At 44.3% G+C, this 27,788-nt stretch overlaps 1 protein-coding gene and 2 long non-coding RNA genes across 5 annotated transcripts in view; 2 read left to right on the top strand and 1 right to left on the bottom strand.

The window, feature by feature from the left end:
* Positions 1-1,177: 1,177 nt before the first annotated feature.
* LOC115653047 lies at positions 1,178-12,695 on the bottom strand. The gene is made up of 3 exons (XR_004000827.1): positions 12,685-12,695; positions 8,691-8,695; positions 1,178-1,263 (listed from the first exon to the last, which is right to left on the bottom strand). It is a non-coding gene; the product is annotated as an uncharacterized LOC115653047 (long non-coding RNA).
* Positions 1,182-12,711, top strand: LOC115653046. The gene is made up of 3 exons (XR_004000826.1): positions 1,182-1,256; positions 8,773-8,777; positions 12,698-12,711. It is a non-coding gene; the product is annotated as an uncharacterized LOC115653046 (long non-coding RNA).
* Positions 12,712-27,409: 14,698 nt separating this feature from the next.
* Positions 27,410-27,788, top strand: part of SRFBP1 (serum response factor binding protein 1) — a 132,560-nt gene continuing 132,181 nt past the window's right edge. For 2 of the 3 annotated variants that reach the window (XM_030566763.1, XM_030566762.1), the window contains exon 1: positions 27,411-27,549. In XM_030566763.1, the coding sequence (XP_030422623.1) occupies positions 27,520-27,549 (30 nt within the window). In that variant the 5' untranslated portion in view covers positions 27,411-27,519. Of the gene's footprint in view, positions 27,550-27,788 lie in introns of all 3 variants that reach the window. The other variant, XM_030566761.1, reaches the window with a different exon arrangement.

Raw genomic sequence — 27,788 nt, 5'->3', positions numbered from 1 at the left:
CTATAAAACATTAGGCCTGATCTGTCATCTCTAGTCTGCTGAATTTTAAACAGGGAAAGTTTAAGCTGTGGGACTGAGATCGTCCAAGTAGTTATTTGGAATACCCTGGGAAATGCATGGAAAGACTCTAACAGACTTACATCTAAGCTGTATTTGGATTCTAACCTTTTGGGATGATTCCAGAGAGACTTTTGCAAACCAGTAGACTCATCCATCACTGCTATAAATCTGATATAAGGACTTGCAAGCTTTTGTAATGCATACAATCATTTAACCATTCAATAACTCTTTTCTTTTATTAATAAATCTTTAGTTAGTTTACTAAGGATTGTCTGACAGTGTGATACTTAGGAAAGATCTGAGATACATACTGACATGGAGATAAGTGTCTGATCCTTTGGGATTAGTAGAACCTTACATAAGGTAAATTAGGTTTTCAGTAACCCCTCACTATATAAAACTGTTATACCAATTATATTAGACAAATAAAAACCAGCAGGATCTTATTAAAGGGGACAAGACATTTGTCACATTTATTGTAAATACCATAATAAAACAAAAGATAACAGTAAACAATGTTGTTTGGCTACTTATTCCTATTACTACTTACTTATTTCTTATACACACACACATACACACACACATATATATATATATATATATATATATATATATATATATATATATATATATATATATATATATATATATATATATATATATATGTGTGTGTGTATGTGTGTGTGTATAAGAAATAAGTAAGTAGTAATAGGAATAAGTAGCCAAACAACATTGTTTACTGTTATCTTTTGTTTTATTATGTTATTTACAATAAATGTGACAAATGAATGATTGTGCGAATGAATATATATATATATATATATATATATATATATATATATATATATATATATATATATATATATATATATATATATATATATATATATATATATATATATATTCATTCGCACAATCATTCATACAAGTTCTGTATAGATGTTATAGTTACCAGCCTAAAAGTTTCTTGTGACAGAATACTGGCCAGGTATCCTGTACACAAGAGTGGAGCTGAGTCCGGGTCAGGTGCGCACCTGATGCTCCTGGAGGGTGGTAGCAGAACCAGAGACTCAAAGACTTATTCTTCAGAGTCCAGTTTTATATGAATTTATCCCTATGTCAGTCCATGAGAGTTGCTTCATTCTGCTGTTATTAAATCAATCAGCAGGTGGCTGGCTCCATGTTGTCAGATGTTTGTTTTTCCTTCCTTTGAGGTGATGGGGTGTTGGAATTCCACTTTGCCCTCCGGGGGTCATCTGGTTGATCCCACTTGACACTTTCGTCAGCCCACACTGAATTCTTCAGGCTGGTAACTCCCTAACCATTCGTTCATTATTTAAACTAGGCACTCATTCACATACATTCTCTATCTTAATCCCATCTATTTCACTGTCTCTTTACCTTTCGGGGTGTTATCAATTTATGTGAGACTCCCTGTCTTTAATATTCAAAAATAAAGTGAGATGAAAACTTACAGAGGGTGGGGATCTCTGTCTACTGTCTACTGTCTACTGTTTTGGCTCACAGCGGCCATTACAAAGTAAAGTAGCAACTACAAAGTGTTACTTAGAGAACTGGCACTTAGAGTCAATTAACGTTTAACAAGTTTTATACAAAGTATTTCTTTGAGCAGGCTTCACACAGACACAGCTGGTGGCTTGCAGGTTAGAGGTTAAATCTTGGGAATCACATTTATTTCTAATATAAACCTTTAGTTATAAAGTATCAATTAACAATAAATCATTTCTAACAATAAACCATTTTTAACAATAAATCATTTTTCATATAAACCATGTCTAATATAAAGCTTCTTTAATATCCCTACAAAACCTGTTTCCCTAGCTGGGAGCCAAAGGCTGGAATGCCTAAAGGGGGCTGTGTGTGGCTTCTTGTTAACCAGTGTGGTGCTGCAGAAGCTCTTTTGATACTGGTTTGGTGATTCTAATTATAGAATAAACCACCAGTTTTGGAGAATTGTCTGCCCTATTTCTTGCAGTCAGCCCTGAGTGTGGCATTCTCAATGTGGTCACACTACTCAAATGTTCCTCATCATGTACTGTCTGATGCTTTGGTGAAAGGTGCCTGAAGAAAAATCCTAAATGTAAACCAAATATTTTAATTCTCTTAAAGTCTGCCTATGTGATATCAGGAAGAGAACAAAAAATAAATCATACTGCTAGTGATTCTGAGCAATACCATTATATGCAAAGGGGACAGCATTAGTCAAGTATCAGTGATATTGTACTTTTGTGTCATTTGTTAAAAACTATTCACTCTAAGCAAAACAAAGTTTAATGCTTCTGTTACCAATTTTGAAATCTGGCTTGCGTGAAAATACATTTTTGGCATTAGAAATATTTTCTGTGATTTAATTAAATCCCTGTGATTTGTTTGTCATTGGCAGTGGTCATGGATGAGAACCAGATTTAGACAAAGTTTACTTACTAGACTGCTGAAATACAGCTCCAAGAAGCAGCTATTTACCAGGAACCCTTCAAAGTCCACTACCAAGGGGGCTACAAGAATATCCCAGTTCTGGTACGTACATTCTAGTTCACCAAAAAAATGTGGAGCCTTAAGTGAAAGCCAGGGTCAGGCTGGTCATTAATATTATTGTGAAACATACATAGATTATGTATGTACGTATATATGTATGTATACTGATAATATGTTCCTAAAATGTATCAAGGCTGAGTTGACAAACAGGTTTTCTGGCAGACAGAAGTTGATTCACCTATCTCTCTATCAGCATGTAAACTAAGCATTGTAAGTCAGTACAATGGAAACTCCATTTACCTACAAAGTCAACAGTGGGATGTGAAATCAACAGGGAGGCAGCACACTGGAGAATTAGGCCTAGTCTACACTACACGTTTAAACCGAATTTAGCAGCGTTAAACCGATTTAACCCTGCACCCGTCCACACAATAAAGCCCTTTATATCGATATAAAGGGTTCTTTAAACCGGTTTCTGTACTCCTCCCCAACTAGAGGAATAGCGCTGAAATCGATATTGCCATGTCGTATTAGGGTTAGTGGCCGCAAATCAACGGTATTGTCCTCCGGGCGGTATCTCACAGTGCACCATTGTGACCGTTCTGGAAAGCAATCTGAACTCAGATGCACTGGCCAGGTAGACAGGAAAGGCCCCGCGAACTTTTGAATTTCATTTCCTGTTTGCCCAGCGTGGAGCTCTGATCAGCACAGGTGGTGATGCAGTCCCAAATCCAAAAAGAGCTCCAGCATAGACCATATGGGAGATACTGGATCTGATGGTTGTATGGGGAGACAAATCTGTTCTATCAGAGCTCCATTACAGAAGATGAAATGACAAAGCATTTGAAAAAATCTCCAGGCTATGATACAGAGTCCACAGCATAGTGCTGTGTGACAAGCATAATGGAAAGCCAAAGAATGAAATGGATGCTCATGGAGGGTGGGAAGGGGGTACTGAGGACTCCAGCTATCCCACAGTCCCTGCAGTCTCTGAAAAGTATTTGCATTCTTGGCTGAGCTCCCAGTGGCTGAAGGGTCAAAAACATTTTCCCGAGTGTTTCAGGGTATATGTCGTCAATTTACACCCTTCCTCTCCCCGAAAGAAAAGGAAAAAAAAATGCTTCTCGCCTTTTTTCTATGTCACCCTCTGTCTACTGCATGCTGCTGGTAGACGGGGTGCTGCAGCGCTGAACACCAGCACCTCCTTCACGATGGCAGACGGTGCAATATGACTGATATCCGTTTTCATCATCAGCCTGTGAGTGCTCCTGGCTGGCCTCGGTGAGGTTGGCCGGGGGTGCCTGAGTAAAAATGGGAATGACTCCCGGTCATCCCCAGTAGATGGTACAGAACGGCTGTAACCATCTTCATCATAGCAACTGGAGGTTGAGCTCTATCAGCCCCCCCGCCCTTTCATGTCTAAAGAAAAAATTCTGTACTGCCTGGACTATCATAGCAGCGGGAGGCTGGGCTCCTCTCCCTCGCCACCCTTTTACTGTCCTGCCTGGACTATCATAGCAGCTGGAGGCTTCCTCTCCCTCATTTTATATCACTAAAAAGTCAGTGTTTCTTATTCCTGCATTCATTATTACTTCATCACACAAATGGGGGGGACACTGCCACAGTAGCCCAGGAGGGTTGGGGGAGGAGGGAAGCAATGGGTGGGTTTGTTGCAGAGACACCCTCTAGAATGGCATGCAGCTCATCACATCTGCAGGATCTCTGGGGCTCTGACACAGAGCGGCTGTGCTCTCTGATTCTCTAATACACTTGCCCCATATTCTATGCAGGACTGACTCTATTTTTAGATAAAACATAAAGAAGGGAATGACCCAGGGATTCATTCCCATTTTTGTCCATGCGCCCCGGCCGACCTCAGCGAGGCCAGCCAGGAGCATCTATGACAGCAGCAGATGGTACAGAACGACTGATAACCGTCATCTTATTGTCAATTTACAATGGCATGGCAGACGGTGCAATAGGAATGGTAACCATCTCTGCTACCTTGCAAAGGCAAATGAATGCTGCTGTGTAGCACTGCAGTACTGCGTCTGTCAGCAGTATCCAGTACACATATGGTGATAGTGACAAAAGGCAAAACAGGCTCCGTGGTTGCCATGGTATGGCGTCTGCTAGTGCAATCCAGGGGAAAAGAGCGCAAAATGATTATCTGCCATTACTTTCACAGAGGAAGGATTGAGTGATGACATTTACCCAGAGTCACCCTCGACACTGTTTTTGCAGTGGGATCTCAACCCAGAATTCCAATGGGCGGGGGAGACCATGGGAACTATGGGATAGCTACAGGATAGCTACCCACAGTGCAATGCTCTGGAAATCGACGCTAGCCTCAGAACATGGACGCATACTGCCGAATTAATGTGCTTAGTGTGGCCGCGTGCACTCAACTTTATACAATCTGTTTTACAAAACCAGTTTATGTAAAATGGGATTAATCCTGTAGTGTAGACATACCCTAAGACACAGGTGATTATCCTGACTCTGGATACAGACAATGAATTTTGGGGGAATACAAGGAGAATGAAAGAAAGACATCCTTTTATCCTGCACCTAGGAAGTAATTTGGCAGTGAAGTTAAAGCCATGAAGATAGGATCATAGCCTGCCCTGGCTGAAATGCTACAGAGAACATTTGAAGTGAGAAACTTTTAGACAGAAGTTTAGTCCCTAGAAATAGTGTTCTGATTTTGTTTTATATGTAATCCATTTGATTCCATAATCCTTACTATCTCTAGAACCCTGAATTTTGGTAATAAATGTATCATCGTTCTCACTATAAATATCTCAGTACTATGATGTTGTTCAGTGACCTGATCCTGAATTGAATCATTCAAGCTAGTGCGTTCACTGTTCCCTTGTGTTAAGTATCAGAGGGGTAGCCGTTTTAGTCTGGATCTGTAAAAGCAGCAAAGAATCCTGTGGCACCTTATAGACTAACAGATGTTTTGGAGCATGAGCTTTCGTGGGTGAATATCCATGATCTTGAGAGGTGCTGTATATTCACAGCTCTTCCAGTGGCACCTTAGAGACTAACAAATTTATTTCAGCATGAGCTTTTGTGAGTTACAGCTCACTTCTTCGGATGCATAGAATGGAACACACAGACAGGAGATATTTATATATACAGAGAACATGAAAAGGTGGAAGTATGCGTACCAACAGGAAGAGTCTAATCAATTGAGATGAGCTATCATCAGCAGGAGAAAAAAAACTTTTGAAGTGATAATTAAGATGACCCATAGAAAGTGTCAGGAGAACTTAGTATAGGGAAATAGATTCAATTAGTGTAATGACTCAACCATTCCCAGTCTCTGTTTAAGCCTGAGTTAATTGTATCTAATTTGCATATTAATTCGAGTTCAGCAGTCTCTCTTTGGAGTCTGTTTTTGACTTTTTTTGTTGCAAGATTGCCACTTTTACATCTGTCACTGAGTGGTTAGAGAGGTTGAAGTGTTCTCCCACTGGTTTTTTGAATGTTATGATTCCTGATGTCAGATTTGTGTCCATTTATTGTTTTGCGTAGAGACTGTCCGGTTTGGCCAATGTACATTGCAGAGGGGCATTGCTGGCACATGATGGCATATATCACGTTGGTAGATTTGAGGGGAACGAGCCCCTGATGGCGTGGCTGATGTGATTAGGTCCTATGATGGTGTCACTTGAATAGATACGTGGACAGAGCTGGCATTGGGCTTTGTTGCAAGGATAGGTTCCTGGGTTAGTGTTTATGTTGTATGATGTGAGGTTGCTGGTGAGTATTTGCTTCAGGTTGGGAGACTGTCTATAAGCGAGGACTGGCATGTCTCCCAAGATCTGTGAGAGTGAGGGATCATCTTTAAGGATAGGCTGTAGATATTTGATGATGCGCTGGAGAGGTTTTAGTTGGGGGCTGTAGGCGATGGCTAGTGGCGTTCTGTTATTTTCTTTGTTGGGCCTGTCCTGTAGTAGGTGGCTTCTGGGTACTCTTCTGGTTCTGTCAATCTGTTTTTTCATTTCAGCAGGTGGGTATTGTAGTTTTAAGAATCCTTCATAGACTTGAAGGTGGCAATCCTGCAACAAAAAAATTTAAAAACAGACTCTAAAGAGAGACTGCAGAACTTGTCCTGATTTTTCACACATCTGGCTAACTCCAACCCAGCCCTGTGTGACATTCCAATCCTGGCTCGCTGCCCAGGAAGTGAGTTACTTTCACTTTCATTCCTCAGCAGGGTAGCCAGCCTCCCCTCCCACGCAGCACCTCACTGTCACGGAGTCCCCAGGCGATGCTCTGGAACTGCTCCCCACCAAGCCAGTCAGGACTTTGGGGAGCCTCCTCTCCCTTGGAGCAGACTTGTTCAGGGCAAGCAGCTCACACGGCTTCACCTCCTGGGTCTCTCCTTGGAGCATTCAGCATCCTCTGTCCCTCCGTGCGCTTCCCACAGTGAGCCCACCTCAGTGGGGTCCTGGGGAAGCCACTGGGTCCTGCACCCCCACTTCGCAGTCAGACATGACTCTTAGCCAGCCAGTAAAACAGAGGTTTATTCGATGACAGGAACAGGGTCTAAAACAGAGGTTGTAGGTACAGAGAACTGGACCCCTCGGCCGGGTCCATTCTGGGGGCAGTGAGCCAGACCCCCAGGTCTCCCCTCAGCCACCTCCAGCCTAACAACCCCTCCCAGCCCCTCCTCTCTGCTCAGCTCCTTTCCCAGGCCAGGAGGTCGCCTGACCTCTTTGTCTCCAACACCTTCAGCTGGCATCTTTGCAGAGGGAGGGGCCCAGGCCATCAGTTGCTAGGAGACAGAGTGTCAGGCATTTAGGTGCACTGGCCCTTTGCTCAGCCAGATACTTAAGAACTGCCTAGGGTACACTGAGGCACCAACACAGTATTCAGAGAAAACATTAGGAACATTCCCAGTTCGTCACACTCACCCAACCCAGCCCTGATGGAGGGGAGGGAGGAGAGAGAGAGGGGTGCTCCTGGGGAGGAGGGAGAAAGGAGGGGGTGCTCCATGGGGCAGGGGGGAGAAGAATGGATGTTATGGGGCACAACAAAGGATACTGGTTCCAGAGCCACAGAGCCTACCTCACCTGACCTCAGCTGCGGGGAAAGTCACACTCACAGGTGAGCTCCTTCCCCAACCCCCACCCCCTCCCCTTCCCAGAGACCCCAGCAGCCAATCCCGTCCCTCAGACTGTGCTGCATTCGGCTCTCTCTAGGACCCAGCAGCCCTGCTTCTACACTGTCTGGGCTCCCTGCAGAGTGGTGCCCCCAGGTAGAGTGAGGCCCTACGCCGTCGCCTATTCTGCCTATGCCTAAGGACGGCCCTGAGTGGAGCAGAAGCTTCTTTTCCCTTTTTCTGTTGGCAATACACACTTCACAGTGAGGCCCAGGAAAGGGCAGGGAAGAGGCAGAGTGGGATAAGACTCTTGAAATAAGAAGCAGATGTTAGGGGCGGGGGGGGGGAAGTGTTGAAATAATATTTTGCTTCCCATTAGCCAGTTATTTCAGCATGTTGAATGCTCAGAATGTGTATTAACAACCCACATGTGTGTGATGAGAGAAATCAACAATACTGGTTAACTACAGCACTAAATCCCTCATGGAAAAAGGAATTTTCAAACTCAATTTTTCAGTTATTTTAAATCCTAAACTGACCCACTCACTCTGGTTTAATAACCTACAAAATTGTACTATAAAATCCCAATCTATTTCTAATAAAGTAAAGCAAAAAAATGAAATTAGTTAAGTTCCTTTGCCTTCTTGTGATTTTAAAGAGACTAATTTCTAAAACCAAAATCTAAAGTAAAACAAATACGCTGTTTCCAACTATTGCTAGTATTTGTGGTTGAATTCATATTGATTTTTATTACAGGTTGATAATGGTAATGATGATCAGCTGTTACCATCACCCGTTCAGCATGGCAGGAAGCCTCTTCTTGTAGATTAGACTTCTGTGGCCACCCTTGTGACCATTGTATTAAATCTAGCTCAGAGTAAAACTAAATGGCATGCTACTGAAATCTCTAAAGACTACAAAAGCCTTGTCTGTACTAGGACTATTATTTTTACTGCTGGTGGAACTGCACAACCATTGGATGGCTGAGAATGGTGCCACCCCTAGCCCTATTGTGGACAAAGTCTATTCATGCAGCCTGTGTCTGCGTGCCTGGTAACTCCTCTCCATGCAGCAATACCATTATCTTTCTGCTAGCCAAGCCCAAGTAACCCTCACAATGGGGATCATAGAGTGTGCAGGGCAAGAGAATGCTGCTCTTAGCACAGTTAGGGTGACAAATGTGTTTAAGTTACACCAGTTTGAGTGGGGAACATGCTATCTAAAATGGCTTTACTCCTGACTCCTTCCCCCTTCAAGCAGGTGGGTCATACCCATTGGAGGCAAGTTTGTAGAAATTTTGGTGGTGCCCAGAACTCGCCCCCCCAGCTCTGCCCCCTCAAACTCTGCCTCCACCTGCCTAAGGCTCTGGGTGAGGTTTCAGGGGGGAGATCTGGGGTGCAGGTCCTGGGCTGGGGATTAGGGTGCAGGAGGGGTGCAGGCTTTGGGAAGGAGTTTGGGCACTGGGTGCAGGCTCCAGGCTGGGGCAGGGGGTGGGTGTGCAGGAGGGGGTGAGGGCTGCAGGCTTTGGGATGGAGTTTGGGTGCAGGCTCTGGGCTGATGGTGGGGGTGTAGGAAGGGGTGAGGGGTGCAGGCTCTGGGAGGGAGTTTGAGTGCTGGGTGCAGGCTCTGGGCTGGGGTAAGGGGTGGGTGTGCAGGAGGGGGTGAGGGGTGCAGGCTTTTTGACGGAGTTTGGGTGCAGGCTCAGCTGGGGGTGGGGCTGTACAAAGGAGGAGGTGATGCACGCTGGGGCAGAGGATCAGGCTGCAGGGGAATGAGGATTGGGGCTGAGGATGAGGGGTTAATGATGCAGGGGGGCTCAGAGCTGGGGCAGAGGCTCAGGGTGCAGGGAAATGAGGATTGGGGCTGAGGATGAGGGGTTCATGCTGCGGGGGGGGCTCAGGGCTGGGGCAGAGGATTCGGGTGCAGGGGGATGAGGGCTCTGGCTGGGGATGAGGGGTTCATGATGTGGGGGGATGAGGGTTCTGACTGGGAATGAGGGGTTTGGGGCGTTGGAGAGGCTCAGGGCTAGGGCAGAAAGGCAGGGTAAGGGCAGCCTGCCTTGCCATTAGCGGATGGCAGGCGCTAGGACACTGGGGCAGCAGACAGCAGTTTTGCTGGAGCTGTTCTCTGGCAGGACGCAGTGGAGGGGGGCCGAGGGGGAGGGGTGGCAGGCGAAGGCTGGGACCGACTCCAGGCACGGACGCAGCGGGGCAGGGCGGGGCGGTGGGGGGAGACCCGCGGGGGCCATGGCTGTGGCCCGATCCAGGCAGGGCCGAGGGAGAGGCCCAGCTCCAAATAATGCTGGAGCAGGGCCCCCAATCCTGAATATTCCTGAAGCCCGAGCACCGCAAACATATAAAACCTGCGGCTTATGGTCATACCCCGTTATGTCACATGTTAGTGCCTGAAAGTAGTTGGTGAGGAGGGGCTGTGGATGACTTTGTGGCCTTGAAGAAATATTCCATGAATCTATATTTTCAAGGCAACCTACCCAACCCTCCTGCTTTCCATCATACTACATGATGAAGTGAGCATAGTGTGCATAGAGACATTTGTTAATTGAGAAACACTGGATTATATACTTGCCTATTAATTATATCTCCTACACTGAATATTGATTATCACTTGCTTTGCAGTAGGGAAGAGTCCTTTATTTCAGAGTAATTTAAACATTTCTCAGACATTAACTACCTTGAACTGCTGAGATTTGACATTGTAATTTTGCCCTCAGCCACTGTCCGTCATATTCATTGCCACAGAATCCAGAATAACCCTTAGTAGTGACAGCACTGTAACACCACTATAACTTTCCCCATAATCACCCTGGGATCTAGCAGTCTGGGATGATCCAGCAGAGTAAGAGTATGTCTACACTATGGGATTATTCCAATTTTACATAAACTGGTTTTGTAAAACAGATTGTATAAAGTCGAGTGCACGCGGCCACAGTAAGCACATTAATTTGGTGGTGTGCATCCATGTACCGAGGCTAGGGTCGATTTCCAGGGCGTTGCACTGTGGGTAGCTATCCTGTAGCTATTCCATAGTTCCCACAGTCTCCCCACCCCTTGGAATTCTGGGTTGAGATCCCAGTGCCTGATGGGGCAAAAAACATTGTTGCGGGTGGTTCTGGATACAGCCTCACCCTTCCCTCCGTGAAAGCAGCAGACAACCGTTTCGTGCCTTTTTTCCTGGGTGAACTGTGCAAACGCCATAGCACAGCAAGCATGGACCCTGCTCAGATCAAGACCGCAATAGTGGACATTGTAAACACCTCGCGCATTCTCATGCAGTCTATGCTGAACCAGGACCTGCAAAGCCAGGTGAGGAGGAGGTGGCAACGGCAGCGTGGCGACGAGAGTGATGAGGACATGGACACAGAATTCTCTCAAACCGCGGGCCCCTGTGCTTTGGAGATCCTGCTGGTAATGGGACAGGTTCTAGCCATTGAACGCCAATTTTGGGCCCGGGAAACAAGCACAGACTGGTGGGACCACATAGTTTTGCAGGTTTGGGACGATTCGCAGTGGCTGCGAAACTTTTGCATGTGTAAAGGCACTTTCATGGAACTTTGTGACTTGCTTTCCCCTGCCCTGAAACGCCAGAATACCAAGATGAGAGCAGTCCTCACAGTTGAGAAGCGAGTGGCAATAGCCCTCTGGAAGCTTGCAACGCCAAACAGCTACCGGTCAGTCGGGAATCAATTTGGAGTGGGAAAATCTACTATGGGGCCTGCTGTGATACAAGTAGCCAAAGTAATCATTAAGCTGCTGCTATGAAAGGTTTTGACTCTGGAAAACATGGAGGTCATAGTGGATGGGTTTGCTGCAATGGGATTCCCTAATTGTGGTGGGGGGATAGATGGAACCCATATCCCTATCTTGGCACCAGAGCACCAGGGCATCGAGTACGTAAACCGCAAGGGGTACTTTTCCATGGTGCTGCAAGCACTGGTGGATCACAAGGGATGTTTCACCAACATCCACGTGGAATGGCCAGGAAGAGTTCATGACGCTCGCGTCTTCAGGAACACTACTCTGTTTAAACAGCTGCAGCAAGGGAATTACTTCCCAGACCAGAAAATAACAGTTAGGGATGTTGAAATGCCTGTAGTTATCCTGAGGGACCCAGCCTACTCCTTGATGCCATGGTTCATGAAGCCATACACAGGCAGCCTGGACAGTGGTCAGGAGTTATTCAACTACAGGCTGAGCAAGTGCAGAATGGTAATAGAATGTGCATTTGGCCATTTAAAGGCACGTTGGCGCACATTACTGACTCGCTCAGACCTCAGCCAAACCAATGTCCCTATTGTTATTGCTGCTTGCTGTGTGCTCCACAATCTCTGTGAGAGTAAGGGGGAGACCATTATGGCGGGGTGGGAGGCTGAGACAAATCACCTGGCCACTGATTACGCGCAGCCAGACACCAAGGCGATTAGAAGAGCACACCAGGAAGCAGTGCGCATCAGAGAAGCTTTGAAAACCAGTTTCATCACAGGCCAAGGTATGGTGTGACTGCTGTGTTTGTTTCCCCTTGATGAACCCCCACTCCTTGATTGACTCATTCCCTGTAAGCAACCCACCTTCCCCCTTCGATTACAGCTTGCTTAAGCAAATAAATTCACTATTGTTTAAAAATCATGTATTCTTTATTAAGTCATTATAAAAAGAGGCAGAGAACTGACAAGGTAGCCCGGGTGTGGTTTGGGAGGATAGGAGGGAAGGAAAAGGCCACTAAAAAAATTTCAAAGTAATGACAGCCTTTTGGTTGGGCTGTCCACGGCGGTGGAGTGGACGGGTGCACGGAGCCTACCACCACGCATTCTTACACATCTGGGTGAGGAGGGTATGGAACATGGTGAGGGGTGAAGGTGCTTACACAGGGGCTGCAGCAGCACTCTGTGACCCTGCTGCTGTTCCTGAAGCTCCACCAGATGTTGGAGGATGTCAGTTTGATCATGCAGCAGCCCCAGCGTTGCATCCCGCCACCGCTGATCTTCCTGCCACCACCTCTCATCTCAAGCGTCTCTCCTCTCCTCATATTCACCCCTCCTATCCTCATGTTGGTCCCTCCTGTCCTCACATTCACTGGCATCTTTAGTGTAATTTGATACCACGTCCTTCCACTCATTCAGATGAGCTCTTTCATTGTGGGTCACTTCCATGATTTCCAAGAACATTTTATCTCATGTCTTTTTTTTCCACCGCCTTATCTGAGATAGCCTTCGGGATGGAGTAGGGAGGCTTGAAAAATTTGCAGCTGCATGAAGGGAAGGAAAAAAGGGAGAGAAGTATTTTAAAAGATACATTTTACAGAACAATTGTTATACTCTTTCACGGTGAACAATACTATTCACATTACATAGCACATGTGATTTCGCTACAAGGTCACATTTTGCATCTTAATATTGAGTGCCTGCGGCTCTGATGTTAGAGATCTCACAGACGCAGGTCCGGGCAGCAGAATTCAGCTTGCATGCATCCATGGTAAACCATTGTCTTTCGGCTTCTGCAGCCTTCATATACACAGTGCCCTCCTTTCCCAAATACCAAGCAAATCCCGTTCAGTGCTGCTTCTTTCCTGTTAACATGCAGAAGCAGAAACCACCCCCCACATCCAATTCTCTGGGATGATCGCTTAACCCCGCCCCCTACCGCATGGCAGGTATCATGGAAGATCACTGCTAAACACTCCCCTGCCTCTCCCACCTTGCTAGCCAAATGTGAAAAAGCTCAGCGCCATTTACCCCCCCCCCCCACCGTTTGGCTATCTGCAAGGAAGGATTTCTTTTAAGCAACAGGCAAACTGCCCAGTAGGAATGGCCATCTCTGTCCCTTTAAATAAATTCCTGAATTTCAGCCAGGTTACCATGAACGATATGACTCTCCTGAGGATAACACAGTGAGATAAAGAATGGATGTTGCTTGAATGCCAGCAATCACCGGGACCATACGCAGCTAGGCTTTGTCATTCAATGATATCAGATTACCTGCTACATCCATGGCATGGTCAAGTGGCCTACCATAGAGGATGGAATAAGGCTGCCTTGCCCAGAAACCTTCTGCAAAGTATTTGGAGTAACTCCAGGAGAGCTTCATGGAGATGTCTCTGGAGGATTTCCACTCCATCCCCAGACATGTTAAAAGACTTTTCCAATAACTGTACTGGCAGTGAATGCATCCCAAGTCCTCAGGGCAAATTAATCATTAAAAAACTCTTGCTTTTAAACCATGTTTTATATTTACAAAGGCACACTCACCAGAGGTCGCTTCCATGACTTCATTGTCTGGGCTACTGGCTTGGGAGGGCTGGGAGGGTAATTCCATCTGGGTGAGAAAAAGCTCCTGGTTGTTGGGGAGAACAGAGTGCTGTGTGCTCTCTGCAAGCTCCTCCTCCTCATCTTCCCCGTCCACAGAATCCTCAGCCATGGCTGAGATTACCAACCCCACCTCGGAATCCATGAACAGGGATGGGGAACTGGTGGCGGACCCCCTAGAATTGCATGCAGCTCAGCATAGAAGCGGCATGTTTTCAGCCCTGCTCCGGACCTTCCGTTTGCTTCTTTGTGTTTCTGATAGGCTTGTCTGAGCTCCTTAACTTTCACACAGCACTGCACTGAGTCCCTGGTGTGGCCTTTCTCCATCATAGCCTTGGAAATTTTTTCAAATGTTTTTTCATTTCGTCTTTTGGAACGGAGTTCTGTTAGCATGGAATCCTCTCCCCATATAGCGATCAGATCCAGTAGCTCCCGTGCAGTCCATGCTGGAGCTCTTTTTCGATTCTCAGGAGACTGCATTGTTACCTGTGCTGATGAGCTCTGCGTGGTCACCTGTGCTGGTGAGCTCTCCACACTGGCCAAACAGGAAATGAAATTCAAAAGTTCGCGGGGGCTTTCCTGTCTACCTGGCCAGTGCATCCAAGTTCAGATTGCTTTCCAGAGCGGTCACAATGGTGCACTGTGGGATACCGCCCGGACACCAATACCATCGATTTGCGGCCACCCTAATCGGACATGGTAATACCGATTTCAGCGCTACTCCTCTCATTGAGGAGGAGTATAGAAACTGGTTTAAAGAGCCCTTTATATTGATATAAAGGACCTCGTTGTGTGGACGGGTTCAGGGTTAAATCAGTTTAACGCTACTAAAATCGTTTTAAACGCATAGTGTAGACCAGGCCTAACACTACTGTTACTCTAATTCCATCCCTCACTTTTCCTACTTGATGTCATGGGAGCTAGAAATTGAGGCATCTGTTGGTCTATTCATGGTAAGCCTGAATAGCAGTAGTTAACAGAAATGAAGACTGCTAACTTTCCTTCACAGAAGGAGGTATACTACCTATTCCATTCAATTTTAAAACTCTAGCCCTGATTTTTTTTCCTCCTATAAAAATATTTAAACTCAAGTTTTCCATGAAATAGACGAACACAGAGCCAGATATTAAAGTAGTGATCCACATTCAGAGTAACTATGTGCCCAATCCATCAAACACTTGATTTGGGGCTTACTATCACAAGGAGTCCCACTGAAGTCAGTGGGATGCCTCACAGTAGTTAGAATTATACCAGTCAGGAAGGCTTTGACTCTGAAAAGTAGTTATGCATATATCTCTGTTCAGGACAGCACTCAAACACATTCTTAAATTTAACCATATAGAACCATAGAAATGTAGGAGTAGTAGGGACCTATGTAGATCATCTAGTCCAGTTCCCTGCACTGAGGCAGAACTAAGTATTATCTAGACCAGGGGTCGGCAACCTTTCAGAAGTGGTGTGCCAAGTCTTCATTTATTCACTCTAATTTAAGGTTTCACATGCCAGTAATACATTTTAACATTTTTAGGTCTCTTTCTATAAGTATATAAGATAGAACTAAACTATTGTTGTATGTAAAGTAAATAAGGCTTTTAAAATGTTTAAGAAGCTTCATTTAAAATTAAATTAAAATGTAGAGCTCCTCGGACTGGCAGCCAGGACTCGGGCAGTCTGAGTGCCACTGAAAATCAGCTTGGGTGCCGCCTTCGACACCCATGCCATAGGTTGCCTACGCCTAATCTAGACCATCCCTGACAGGTGTTTGTCTAACCTCTATTTTAAAAACTTCCAATGATGGAGATTTCACAACCTCCCTAGATAATTTGTTCAGTACTTCAGTATGCTTACAGTTAGGAAGTTTTTCCTAATGTCTAACCGAAATCTCCCTTGCTGTAATTTAAAACTATTACTGCTTGTCTTATCCTCAGTGATTAAGAATAATTTATCACCCTCCTCTTTACAACAACCTTTTACATACTTGTAGACTGTTCTTGTGTCTCCCCTCAGTCTTCTCTTCTCCAGACTAAACACATTTTTCCTCATAGGTCATGTTTCTAGACTTTTAATCACTTTTGTTGTTCTCTTCTGGACTCTCTCCAGTTAGCCCACATCTTTCCCAAAGTGTGGTGCCCAGCACTGGACACAGTACTCCAATTGAGGCTCTATTAATACTAAGTAGAGTGGAAGAATTACTACTTGAATTCTTGCATACAACACTCCTGCTAATCCTAGAATGATGTTTCCTTTTTTTTGCAATAGTATTACATTGTCCACCCATATTTAGTTTGTGATCTACTATAACCCCCATATCCTTTTCTGCAGTACTCTTTCCTAGGCAGTCACTTCTCATTTTGTATTTGTGCAATTGATTTGTCCTCCCTAAGTGCAGTACTTTATATTTGTCCTTACTGAGTTTATGCTATTTTACTTCGGACCATTTCTCCAGTTTGTCAAGATCATTTTGAATTTTAATCCTCTCCTGCAGAGCGCAACTTCTCCCAGCTTAGTATTGTCCACAAACTTTATAAGTGCGGTAGCAAGGGAGAGTGGTATCACTCCCTGACTGACGGGGAGAAAACCATGACTGTCCTCTGGTGGTCAGAACTGGGACACCTGCTACCAGCCTGCCAGAGGCAGAGGAGCAGGACAGGAACTGAAACAATGAAAGGCCAGCCCTCCAGCTCCACTGAGGCAGAGCTGCCAGAGGAGCAGGATGCCTCCCCTCCACTGCTGGAGCCTGGACCTGACAGAGGCTGCTATACTGCCAGAGATCCGGAGGAGCTGCTGGAGCTATTATCCAAATTACATCTCTACCCTGATATAACACAACCCAATATAACACGAATTTGGATATAACGCAGTAAATCAGTGCTCTGTGGGGCCAGGGCTGCGCATTCTGGTGGATCAAAGCAAGTTCAATATAATGGGGTTTCACTTATAACACGGTAAGATTTTTTGGCTCCCAAGGACAGTGTTATATCGAGGTAGAAGTGTATTTGCGAAGATATTGAATAGAACCGGACCCAGGACAATCCCTGTTCTGGGTCCCCATTTGATATGCCATTCCAGCATGATTTTGAGTCATTGATAACTACTCTTGAGTATGCTTTTCCAGCCAGTTGTGCACCAACCTTATAATAGATTTGTTTAGACTATACTTCTCTAATTTGTTTGGAAGGTCTTGTGATACCGTATCAAAAGTCTTGTTTAACAGTTGTCCTCAGTAGGGATACTTTCCTAAATTACGGACTAAATATTTCTAGAATCAGGCCTTATGCTCATCACCATGAAGATTACTTTTTTTTTTTTTTTTTAAGTTTTACATGTGAAGAGACTACTGCGGATTTCAAACTTCAGAGCAAGATAATAACCTACTGGCAATTCCTGACCAGCTGACTTTAATTGCTTCATAGAACAGTAAAGATCCTAATATTTGATTTCAGATTACTCTGAGTCTACTTTGTAAATCTCACGTGCAAAACACCTTAAAAACAAACTTCAAGGCAGTAAGATGTGCCAATGATGCACATCTATCTGTATTTTCAAAGAAAACTTGACCTGAGCATCTTTGAAAGGTGTTTTTGTCTTCATGCTAAGAAGTCAATTCGATGATACTAAATCTGCAAGACAAAACCTTCCTCAACTGTCAAGAGTGTCCTTGAATATGTGAAGAAACATGAAGAAAGAATTCTCTTGAATAGTGTGAACTTTAGAAGAGAGTGAACTTTTAGAAAGCTGTCCCTTCCAGCAATGTCAAGTCTTCTGATATAGTCCAGTAGGCATTTAATTTTCTTTATTCGCAGGGATTCCAGCAAGGTAATATGAAAAAATGGGAGAACTACAGTTATAAACACCTCACAGGTCTCCTTTTAATCAGCAGCTCCTTCCTTCCCACACTTGCTTCCAGGTTGGGTTAGTGGAAGTCAAGATGATTAGTTGCTGGCCAAAGGCCAGGGCAAAATTTATGATTGGGTGCAGTGTGTGATAAGATTTGACATTTGAGTGAAATCTGAAGGGATTGTTCAGTGATATTAAAAATTGAGGAATTTTTCTACCCACATCCACCTTAATTGGTAGTTGCATAATGTAAAGTTGCAATGGGTCAGCTTTAAACTCTTTCTGCTTATAAAAAATTTTTCCAGAGAAAGAACATGTACCTTGTTCCCTTTTCTATGTACTCCACCCTGCCTTTAGTGATTCGTACCCCAAATCAAGTCGCTGATTATTTTGGCTATTCCTTTTATTATTTTAAAGGAAACAACTCATACTACAGCCACAAGACCAAACTCTGATCACCTTACTCAAACAAGCAGTTCTACTAACAAAATTAGGGCTACTTGTATTAGTAAAGCAAGCAAGATTTGGCCACTGTTACAGTAAAACTACATACTTTTTGCTGAGCCAGGCAGTGTGAAAATACATCTGATCCACATCTCACCAGAAACACTCCAAAATGTATTTTTATTACAGTTGGCATTTCTAGATCTCTTAATCCTGATAGCATAGGTGCCGACTCTATGGATGCTCTGGGGCTGGAGCACCTACAGGGAAAAAGTGCTAAGCACCCAATGGCAGATCCCCTATCAGAACCTCCCTCTTCCCCCAGAGTCTCCTGCCCGCCGGCAGGCCCTGCCAGTCAGAGCCTTCCCCTCCCTTTCTGCGCTTCCCCCGCCTCAATCAGCCAGATCCAGCCCGCGGGCCATAGTTTGCCCACCCCTGGTTTAAATGAGCATCACTATTACAAGAAAAATACAAAACTGAGAATAGCAAAATAGAAATGATTCTTTCCCTAGCATCACATTTAAAGTTGGTGAACCACAATGGTTAAGACAAATTGACTAAAACAATCTGGCTGAAATCACACAACATTGAATGTATATAATTAAAATGAAAAATTAATTTTCTTCCCAATTTCCCTTTTCTGCAATTAACATTGCCAATGGTTCCCTGTTGGCCAGTTAACAATATACCTCCCTTCTGCAACATGCTTCAGAATTAAGAGCAGAAAGTAGAGTATTTTCCCCTAGAGCAGGGGTGGGCAAACTACGGGCCAGCCTGTTAGGGAGCAGAGTCTGGGGTTTGCTCCACTCCAGTGATCCAGCTGGGGTGCAGGGTTGGGGGCCACACCACATGACTCTTGGAAGCCACGGCATGGCCCTGCTCCAGCGTTCCACACAAGGTGCAGGGTCGGGGGCCACACCTTGCAGCTCCCGGAAGCCACGGCATTTCTGTCCCCACCTTGGAGCCCACACCCCCGACCAGAGCCCTCACCCCCTCCTCCACCGCAACCCCAATTTTGTGAGCATTCAGGCCTCGCCATACAATTTCTATTCTCAGATGTAGCCCTTGGGCCAAAAAGTTTGCCTACCGTTGCTCTATAGCAAAGCTCCTCCCAACCCAGGTAGGTCACATGTCCTTTTTGGTAGAGCAGCTACCCCGACTTCTTGCCCTCATTGGAGTTTCGTAATCCAGCTACAGGAAGCCTATTTAGCATGACCAACACTACCACACCCAATTCCAGAAACTTCTGGGAGTGGAATGCTAATTGTGCATTTGCAGAGCAACAATGACCCAGACAGAACTGGCCCCCACTTCTCTCTAGATCTCTTAAAGAGATATCTCCCATTAGGCATGTGGGTTACATTTAGTTCTCAGATTACTAATGGGGATTCGAGCTGGTTCTGCATTGTGATATTAACAGGAACCCCTAGATTTTGAACCCAACACTTGTTGCTGCCGACACCCCCTGGCAGAAGGGTACACATAAAAGGAATTAATAAATGAAAAAGCTGGAATTTTAGGTGGTATTTTAGGCTTACGGGCTATATTATGCTTCAAGACACATCTATGAATGGAGGCAACACAAAGTTGCACTGAGAAGCACAATAATTCCTTGAGCACACAATGTGGTTGAAGAGTGTGCAGTCTGCTCCTCTGTGTAGTTCAGGCCAGTATAAGGGCTAAACAGGGTTTCTGAGACTATGACTATGCAAAGGTCAGGGATACGATATGTATGCAGGGGAAGCTACTTGTTCTGACTCTATTCTTTGGGTAGGTGCAATCTAGGAATTGAAGTCATTTTTTTTTAATGGCTGTTCAACCACTCCTAAAGCAGCATAGTAATTAGCTTCTAGTCTCTTGCATTGGGTTTTCTTATTTCCAAGATCATAAACAAAGTCACTTTTCAGCAAGAAAAGTCTCCCAAATAAAGTGCAGAAACCCTGCTTTTTCATTGAAAACTAGACTGAACAAAGCACTCAAAAATCCAGTAGAATCTCAAATAGCCAAATGTAACAGGAGCCACAAAAGTAATTTGCATAATGAATCTTTTGTAAGTGGATGAATCACTCATGAGCTGAAGCCACAATTTCTGTGCATAAAGTCTATGCACTGAGGTGCTGATGCTCTGCAGACTTCTGTCATAAAGAAGTTCCGTTTCTCTGGTCTGCAGATGAGTTATGCTCACTGCTGGTTTTATGCCATCTTTGCATTTTCCCCAGTCCTGCACCTAACTGACCTGGCCCTAGCGTGACCAGATAGCAAGTGTGAAATATCAGGATAGAGTGGGGAGCAATAGGTGCCTATTGTAAGAAAAAAGCTCCAAATATCGGGACTGTCCCTATAAAATTAAGACATCTGGTCAGCCTACCTGGCCCAGCTATAGAGAATTCAGTTACAAATAGCCCAAAGGAGTGTTCCAGCATCTGGGGATTAACAAGGAATTTGAATGCACTGGCCATGCCTCCTTTTCTCTGGGAATACCATCATCCCTCAATATTGTTGCCAAAGGTGGAGCCAGATTTCCCTAGAGCATTGTACTGCCCAGAGACTCCCCTATACTGAGAGTATCATTTGCAGGTTGAATCTATGAAGTTTCTGGATGCTCTGCAGCACTCTGTCATTGCTGTTTTGTACACAGGGCCGGCGCTACTATTTAGGCAGCCTAGGCAATCGCCTAGGGCGCCAGAATAATTGGTGGGCGCTGTTTTGCCGGAGGGGGTGGCAGGCGGCTCCGGTGGAGCTGCCGCAGTGATGCCTGCGGAGAGTCCGGTGCTCCGCTGCTCCGGTGGAGCTACCGCAGTAGTGCCTGCGGATGGTCAGCTGCTCCCGCGGCTGCAGTGGACCGCCCGCAGGCATCACTGCAGCAGCTCCACCAGAGCCGCGGAGCACCGGACCCTCTGCAGGCACCACTGCGGCAGCTCCACCGGAGCCGCGGGACCAGCATGCAGGGCGGCGAAATTGCCGTGCGCCTAGGGCGCTCAAACTCCTAGTACCGGTCCTGTATGTACAATCAGTCAAAAAAAGACTTGGGAGGGAGATACATGACCCTCTTTTGGAAATAGGATTTTTGCTTAAGTGGCATTTCACTAATACAATACATAGGGCACAAGACTGAAAAGAAGGAGACCAAAGTTCTGTAGCTGGCTTTGTTGCTAATTCATTAACGAACCCTTGGCCAGTCACTTAGGGCCCTATCCTGTCAAGTGCAGAGAACCTTCAACTTATATACAGCTAATGGGAGTTGGGGTGCTGAGCACCTTCACAGGATCAGTCTTTTTAAACTCTGTGCCTGGCTGTCCATCTTATTAAATTAATTAAAATATTTACTCCCCTTTGTAAAGCAAGAGGTCGGAGGATGCATGGACAATTCCAGCTTTTTCATTTACGCATATGTAAGCAATTTGGCTTGAAGTGTGCTTTTTGAATGGAAAGCATCAGCACTAATATTAATCAAGATTCTACTGCAGACTGTACATTGGCAGGGAACTAGACAAGAAATACACACACACAAAGCAATAAATAACTGCTATTAATGTAGGGTTTTTTAAATATTCTAGAATACACAGCTAAACATTTACAGTGATTACTTCCACTGGAATCTTTATATATATATATATATAATCACCATATCATGCCAGCGGGGAATTTTTTTTTCCAATGGAAACATGGCAGCAAAAACTCCCAGGATTATATGTCTTTACTGCCTGCCACAGCTATTAGACCTTTGGGAGATGGCAAAGTCTGAGTTGGCATGCAGGAGTAGCAACTTTAGACGCCAGAGGTTATTTAAAAAATCATCTATGTAACCACTTCAGTGCCCTACTTGGGTCAATAGAAACCAAACCTGCTGTGGTTGCGCCTGCCCTAACTCCTTTGAACATGAATTGAGCCCCAGAGGATTTGTCCAACAGTAATCAACACACATATATTTACCATGTCATGTAAGACCTAAAGTAGGCCATGGACCCTATTACAAGAAATGGGGAAAGTGTTGATAAATGAGAAAACTGAAGTCAGGAATGATAAGAGAAACACTACTGTAAAGCAACTTATTAATAATTCTTGCAACATTTTCCAGTACTGCAAAAACAAAAACAAAAAACCCAAGGGATAAGTCAAGGTGGGAAATAGAACATTATTTCTACAATTAATGGAAATTAATTTACAGAAATGGATGTTACTTACCTGTAACTGGAAATTATTTGAGATGTGTGGTACCTATCTGTATTCCACATGTAGATGAACATGCACACCATGGACCCTAGTACAGAAATTAAAACAAGCAATTTCTGGTGTCCCCTAGAGGCACAGTAGTTCTCCTCATACTCCAGACTGAGGGCACAAGAGGTAGTGTGGGTTAACACCTCTCTAGTTTCTCTTCTTACTGTGAATCCAGAAGGATCTGAAGCAGGAGGGGATGGAGAGTGGGTAGTGAATAGAGATAGTAACCAACATCTTGAAGAACTTTCCATTAGAAGTAACCTCCATTTCTTCTTCAAGTGCTAGTCCCCATGTGTATTCCACATGTGCGTGACTGATAAGCAGTATTCCGACTAGAAGGGGATGTGAAGAAGCCAGCAAGAAATACACTTCCAGTATTGTAGTTCCTGCTGCTGCATCTGCAGCAGAGGCTTGAGCTAGTGCATAATGTTTTGTGAATGTGTGACTGGAACTTCAGGTAGTGACTCTGCATATACCCAGTAATGGTACTTACTGCAGTGATGCTTCAGAGGCAGTTTGTGCTCTTGTGGAGTGTGCCCTTATCCCATCAAGTGGAGGGATATGCACTAATTAATAGCACATGATGCAACCAGAAATCCATTTAAAGATGCTCTGAAATATTATAGCTTGTCCTTGTGACATTTCCATTATGGCAAGAAATAGTCTAAGTGATTTTTGGATAGATTCATTCCTTTGCAGATAGAACGCTAATGGGCATCTGACATTGAGGGAATGAAATTTCCTCTCCTCAGCAGAAGCATGAGGTTTCAGAAAGAAAACATCTAAGCCTACAGCTTGGTTGACATGGAATTCCAAAATACCCTTGGAGAAAAAATTTAGGATGTAATCAAGGAGAAACCTTTTCCATGTGAAAAACAGTATATGATGGATCTGCCATGAGGGCTTCCATCTCGCTCACCCTTCTGGCTGAGGTAATAGCTACTAAGAATGTGACTTTCATGGAAGATAGAACATGGATCATGCTGCCAAGGGTTCAAATGGTGCCCTGATGAGTGCTGATGGTATGAGATTTAGTTCCCATTGAGGAGTGAGGGCTGCAGGGAAGCCTCCCCTTGCTGCAAGGCTGCATTACATTGTGATACTTGGTAAAGGAAGAATAAATACACACATGGTGAAAATGTTAACAATCCAGTGTGTGTTTTTGACTGTGAAACCACACAAACTAGCCAGGCAGTGCAGCTCAATGGGTACTGATGGAGGTGCCCTGTGACAGTGCTCTTTACTCTCATGGGAAGCCCAGGAAAAAGAGTCCTTGGGCTTAGCAGCTGTAGATTCTGCTTGTGCTCAGAGAGGCACAGCCTGTTTGATGGGGCCAATATACAAGGGGTTTCCCTGACCAGATCAGATTGGGGATTCATGGTCTTCTCCATGAGGTATTAACTAATCTAAGATCACAGTGGAAAAGAGTGACAGATGCTGCACTTTGCAGGAATATATGTCTCAGCTAAACAACAGAGACACCATTTGCAATGGTCATTCACGGAGAAGGCGCATGGGCAGAAGAAATTCTTGAACCTTGGGTCTCTGGGAATAGTCACAGACTGCAGGGAGGGAGTCCCCAGTATGGGGAAAAATCTACCAATACTAACTATAGTAAAACTCTCTAATTATGCTCATATAAAAATTATAAACCATTAACAATTTTTTTTACAGAGCTCAATGATAAAAGCTGGAGAAATTTGTAGACACAGATACCAACTCAGGCCATGCAGCAGCAAGAAGGAACTGACGAGATGTCAGCTCACACAGCTTCTTATGCTCTCAGCCTGAAGCATGAGCAGAACTACTGCAGTTGTGCAGGCCAATGGACACTGCTTGTTAGAATTTCTGGACTCAGATGCATGGTGCACATATACACTCATGTGTAGAATACACATTGAGACCAGCACTCAAAGAAGAATTTCAATATATTTGCAAGAAAGAAGTCAAAAAACTAGCCTTTTATATTTAATTATGCATTCAGTTTCCTAGTTGACGGCATCAACGAGGGACTCATTACATAAATGAAAGTTAGATCCATGTGAGCCAAGACCAGAGAAATATCAATTAAGGGTTTAAAGAAAATCAGGTCCAAAAAATTCAAGAAGCCAGTTTTACCCACCTCATTCAGCTAAGGGTCACATTTAATTTGGATAAAATGGAGCAAATAGTTGCATCTTTCATACAGAAGTTTAGTCTGTGGATGTTATAGGTCCTAATATGGTCTGTCACCTGCTCTCAGCAAAAGACTCAACTCTTTTCCCCCAAAAGAGATAGGGGATTACAAGATAAGAAATTTGAAAGATCAGAAGGGGAATGACCCTTGGTAGGCCAGATGGCCCATTTCAGTTAATTTATTTCACCTTTAACAGTCTGAGAGTCATATCTCCTAAACAATAGACTCTACTTCAAATATTCCCTCCCAGAAAACATAGCATAAGCCTACGTCCACACTACAGCTTTAAATCAATATTAGTAAAATCGATTTTATAAAACAGGTTTTATAAAATCGATTTTACGCGTCCACACTAGGGCACATTACTTTGGTGGTGTGCGTCCATGGTCCCAGGGTACCATCGATTTCCGGAGCGGTGCACTCTGGGTAGCTCAGTAAAAGAATAGGACCAATAACTTCGATATCCGTCCACACTAACCCTAAATCGATTTAGTAATATCGATTTTTGGGTTACTCCTTTCATTTAGCTGGAGTACAGAAATCGATTTTAAGGCATGTCTGGCCACCAGTTAGCAGCCAAACATCAAAACATAAGTAGATCTAAATGTTAGATCCTGAAGTGTATGTATTATAGAGGTATCTGAACTCAATTTAGATTTCCTTCCTTATTATGCAAGCTTCGAAGTCAAAGAATTCTTAGAGCAACAGTGCCATCCAGGGGCCAGTTAATTAATGGTGTGTAATCAAAATAATTGCCTAGAACTGATAATATATGTATAAACAATAATTTCTGCTGTGATTATATTTGGAATGATTTCTTCAAGTGTATTCATATCTGATTTTACATAATCTGAATAGTGCAACAGATTACAGTGTAGAAATCTAAAACAATAACTTTGATTTTCAGCTGCGGCTGTGAAACCTGTAACTGGAATAACATAGGAAATATATAAAGTCGTTTAAGATGATTGCATTTCAAAATCATGTGGCAATTCACTCTAGCATAATAAATCTGAAGCAAAGGAAAAAGTATCTTTTGATGAAACTTTGATAAACAGTTTAAGCCTCAATCCTGAAAATTCTTATACAACACATGTGCTTAACCTGACTTCATTGAAACTATTCACAGTGCATAGCATTAAACATGTATGTAAATGTTTACATGGTTTAGGCCTTATATAGCTTAATTACTGTATATCCCATATTCTGCTTTCCAATAAAAGTGGTACTTTAATTAGCTTGGGTCTAGAGGAAGTTATTTTCTTACAGGGATTAAATTAAACAATTGCCAAGAAACTTATCACTCTGCATGTTATGCTCTTATTACTCTTTTATTATTGCTATATGTTAGCCTTACAATGGCAGCAACTACCATCAAAATGTGGATGTAATCCACTCTGTGGGAAAGACTTAATAAGACTGCTGTCTGGAGCACAGATTTCTATTAGTGACTGCATTTATTGAGAAAATTGTCTCACTACCAGCATTTATGTTTCATATTGAATCTGTGTTTTTTCATTTCTTTTTTAGGCTGTGTTTTTTCATTTCTTTAAAAAGACATGCATGTGCTTAACTTTAAGCATGTGAGTAGCGTCACTAAAATACTATACATTGAAACTACTTAATTTCACTTGCTCATAACTTTCTCCTTTTAGGCTGAAACTTGCCCATGTTTGATCTCCGCACAATTTTAAAACAATGTATTCAGCTTTTTTTTTAATTTATAAGAGAATGGGGAATTAATATATTGCTCTGTTATTAACATTGTTTAGGATTCTTGTGCATTCGATTAGCTGAATTTCAAACTGATCACAGCTACTTTGCAGTGAGCCAAGTCTCCTTACATTTGAATTAAAACAAAAAGTAACTCTTCCTTTATTCAAATTCCTTTCCCCATGGTACCAAATTTCTTTCAGATTTTGAGGGATGTAGTATCTGAAAATACTATAGATTAGGTAAAAGTTTAAATTTTCAATTCCATAGCTGGTAAAAAAAAATTTGAAACCCTGTGGAGTATAATGAAACTCAGACACATGGGGTGACTGGGTGGCTCCCCGATGAATTCTTTATAATTCTGTCGTTTTTAAAAACTTGTTAGACATGTAATTTGTTTATTATATAAAATGCAGCAAGGGCCAGATCCAGTGAATCTAGAGGAAGGTATATTTGTTTTACAGAGTTAGACTGAACAATCGCCAAGAAACTTGCCACTCTGCATGTTATGCTCTTACTACTTTTTTATTAGTGCTATGTTCGCCTTACAGTGACAACAAGTACCATCAAGTTGTGGATGCAATTCACTCCGTGGGAAAGACCTAGCACGGGCTAGAACCGGTGTCAGCATGAGCGTGGATCCAGCGGCAGGACGGCATGGCGGGGGGGGGCTATGTCCAGAACCCGCACACACACGTGAGAGGGTGTCTGTGTGGAGGATCTGGACACAGAGCCCTCCTCTCCCAGGCGTGAGCTCAATCACAAAGCTCCATTATTCAATGTATAAAAAGTCCTGACGGAGCCATAAGCTAAAATCACTGAAAAACAAAGGAAAAGTCTCTTCCCCGGGCACCCAGCAACTTTCTCCTCCTCTGCCCCAGCATGTGCGTGGTTCAATCAAGTCCGCTCGGGCCAGCGAGATGCCGCCGGTGCCTAGACTGGCCCTCACCATCGAGACGCCACCTAGAGCGTCTCCGCAACGCCGAGAGCAGAGCGCGTGCGCGCGATTTCGTTTCGTGCTTGTCTTTGCAAAGCGTGTGAGCCGAGGGGGCCACGCTTCCCCACGCCCCGGGGCTGCTGGCTCGCGTGGGCTGTCGCGGGGTCGTGGGGTCCGGAGCGGCGGCCGCCGCCGCCGCCATGGCGCAGGTGCTGAACCTCAACAATGAGGTGAGTCTGCACGCGGCCCCCCGCACGTGGCCCGCGCCGGCGGTTTCCCGGCTGCTCCCTCCTGGGGCTCAGAACCGGGGGCCTCTGGCAGGGGGTGCGGCCCCCAGATGAGGGGCGTAGGGAGAGCGCTAGGGGACGGGTCCCGGGCTGCGCGTGGATGGAGGGAGCGTGATGCGGGGTCCTAGCCGGGCGCTAATTGTTTCTTGGGCGTTTAGCTAGTCTCCCATTTCAGAGGGGCG

This window comes from Gopherus evgoodei, chromosome 6, assembly GCF_007399415.2.
Source record: "Gopherus evgoodei ecotype Sinaloan lineage chromosome 6, rGopEvg1_v1.p, whole genome shotgun sequence".
Classification (NCBI taxonomy): Eukaryota; Metazoa; Chordata; order Testudines; family Testudinidae; genus Gopherus; species Gopherus evgoodei.
This window is presented reverse-complemented; position numbering and strand designations above follow the sequence as displayed.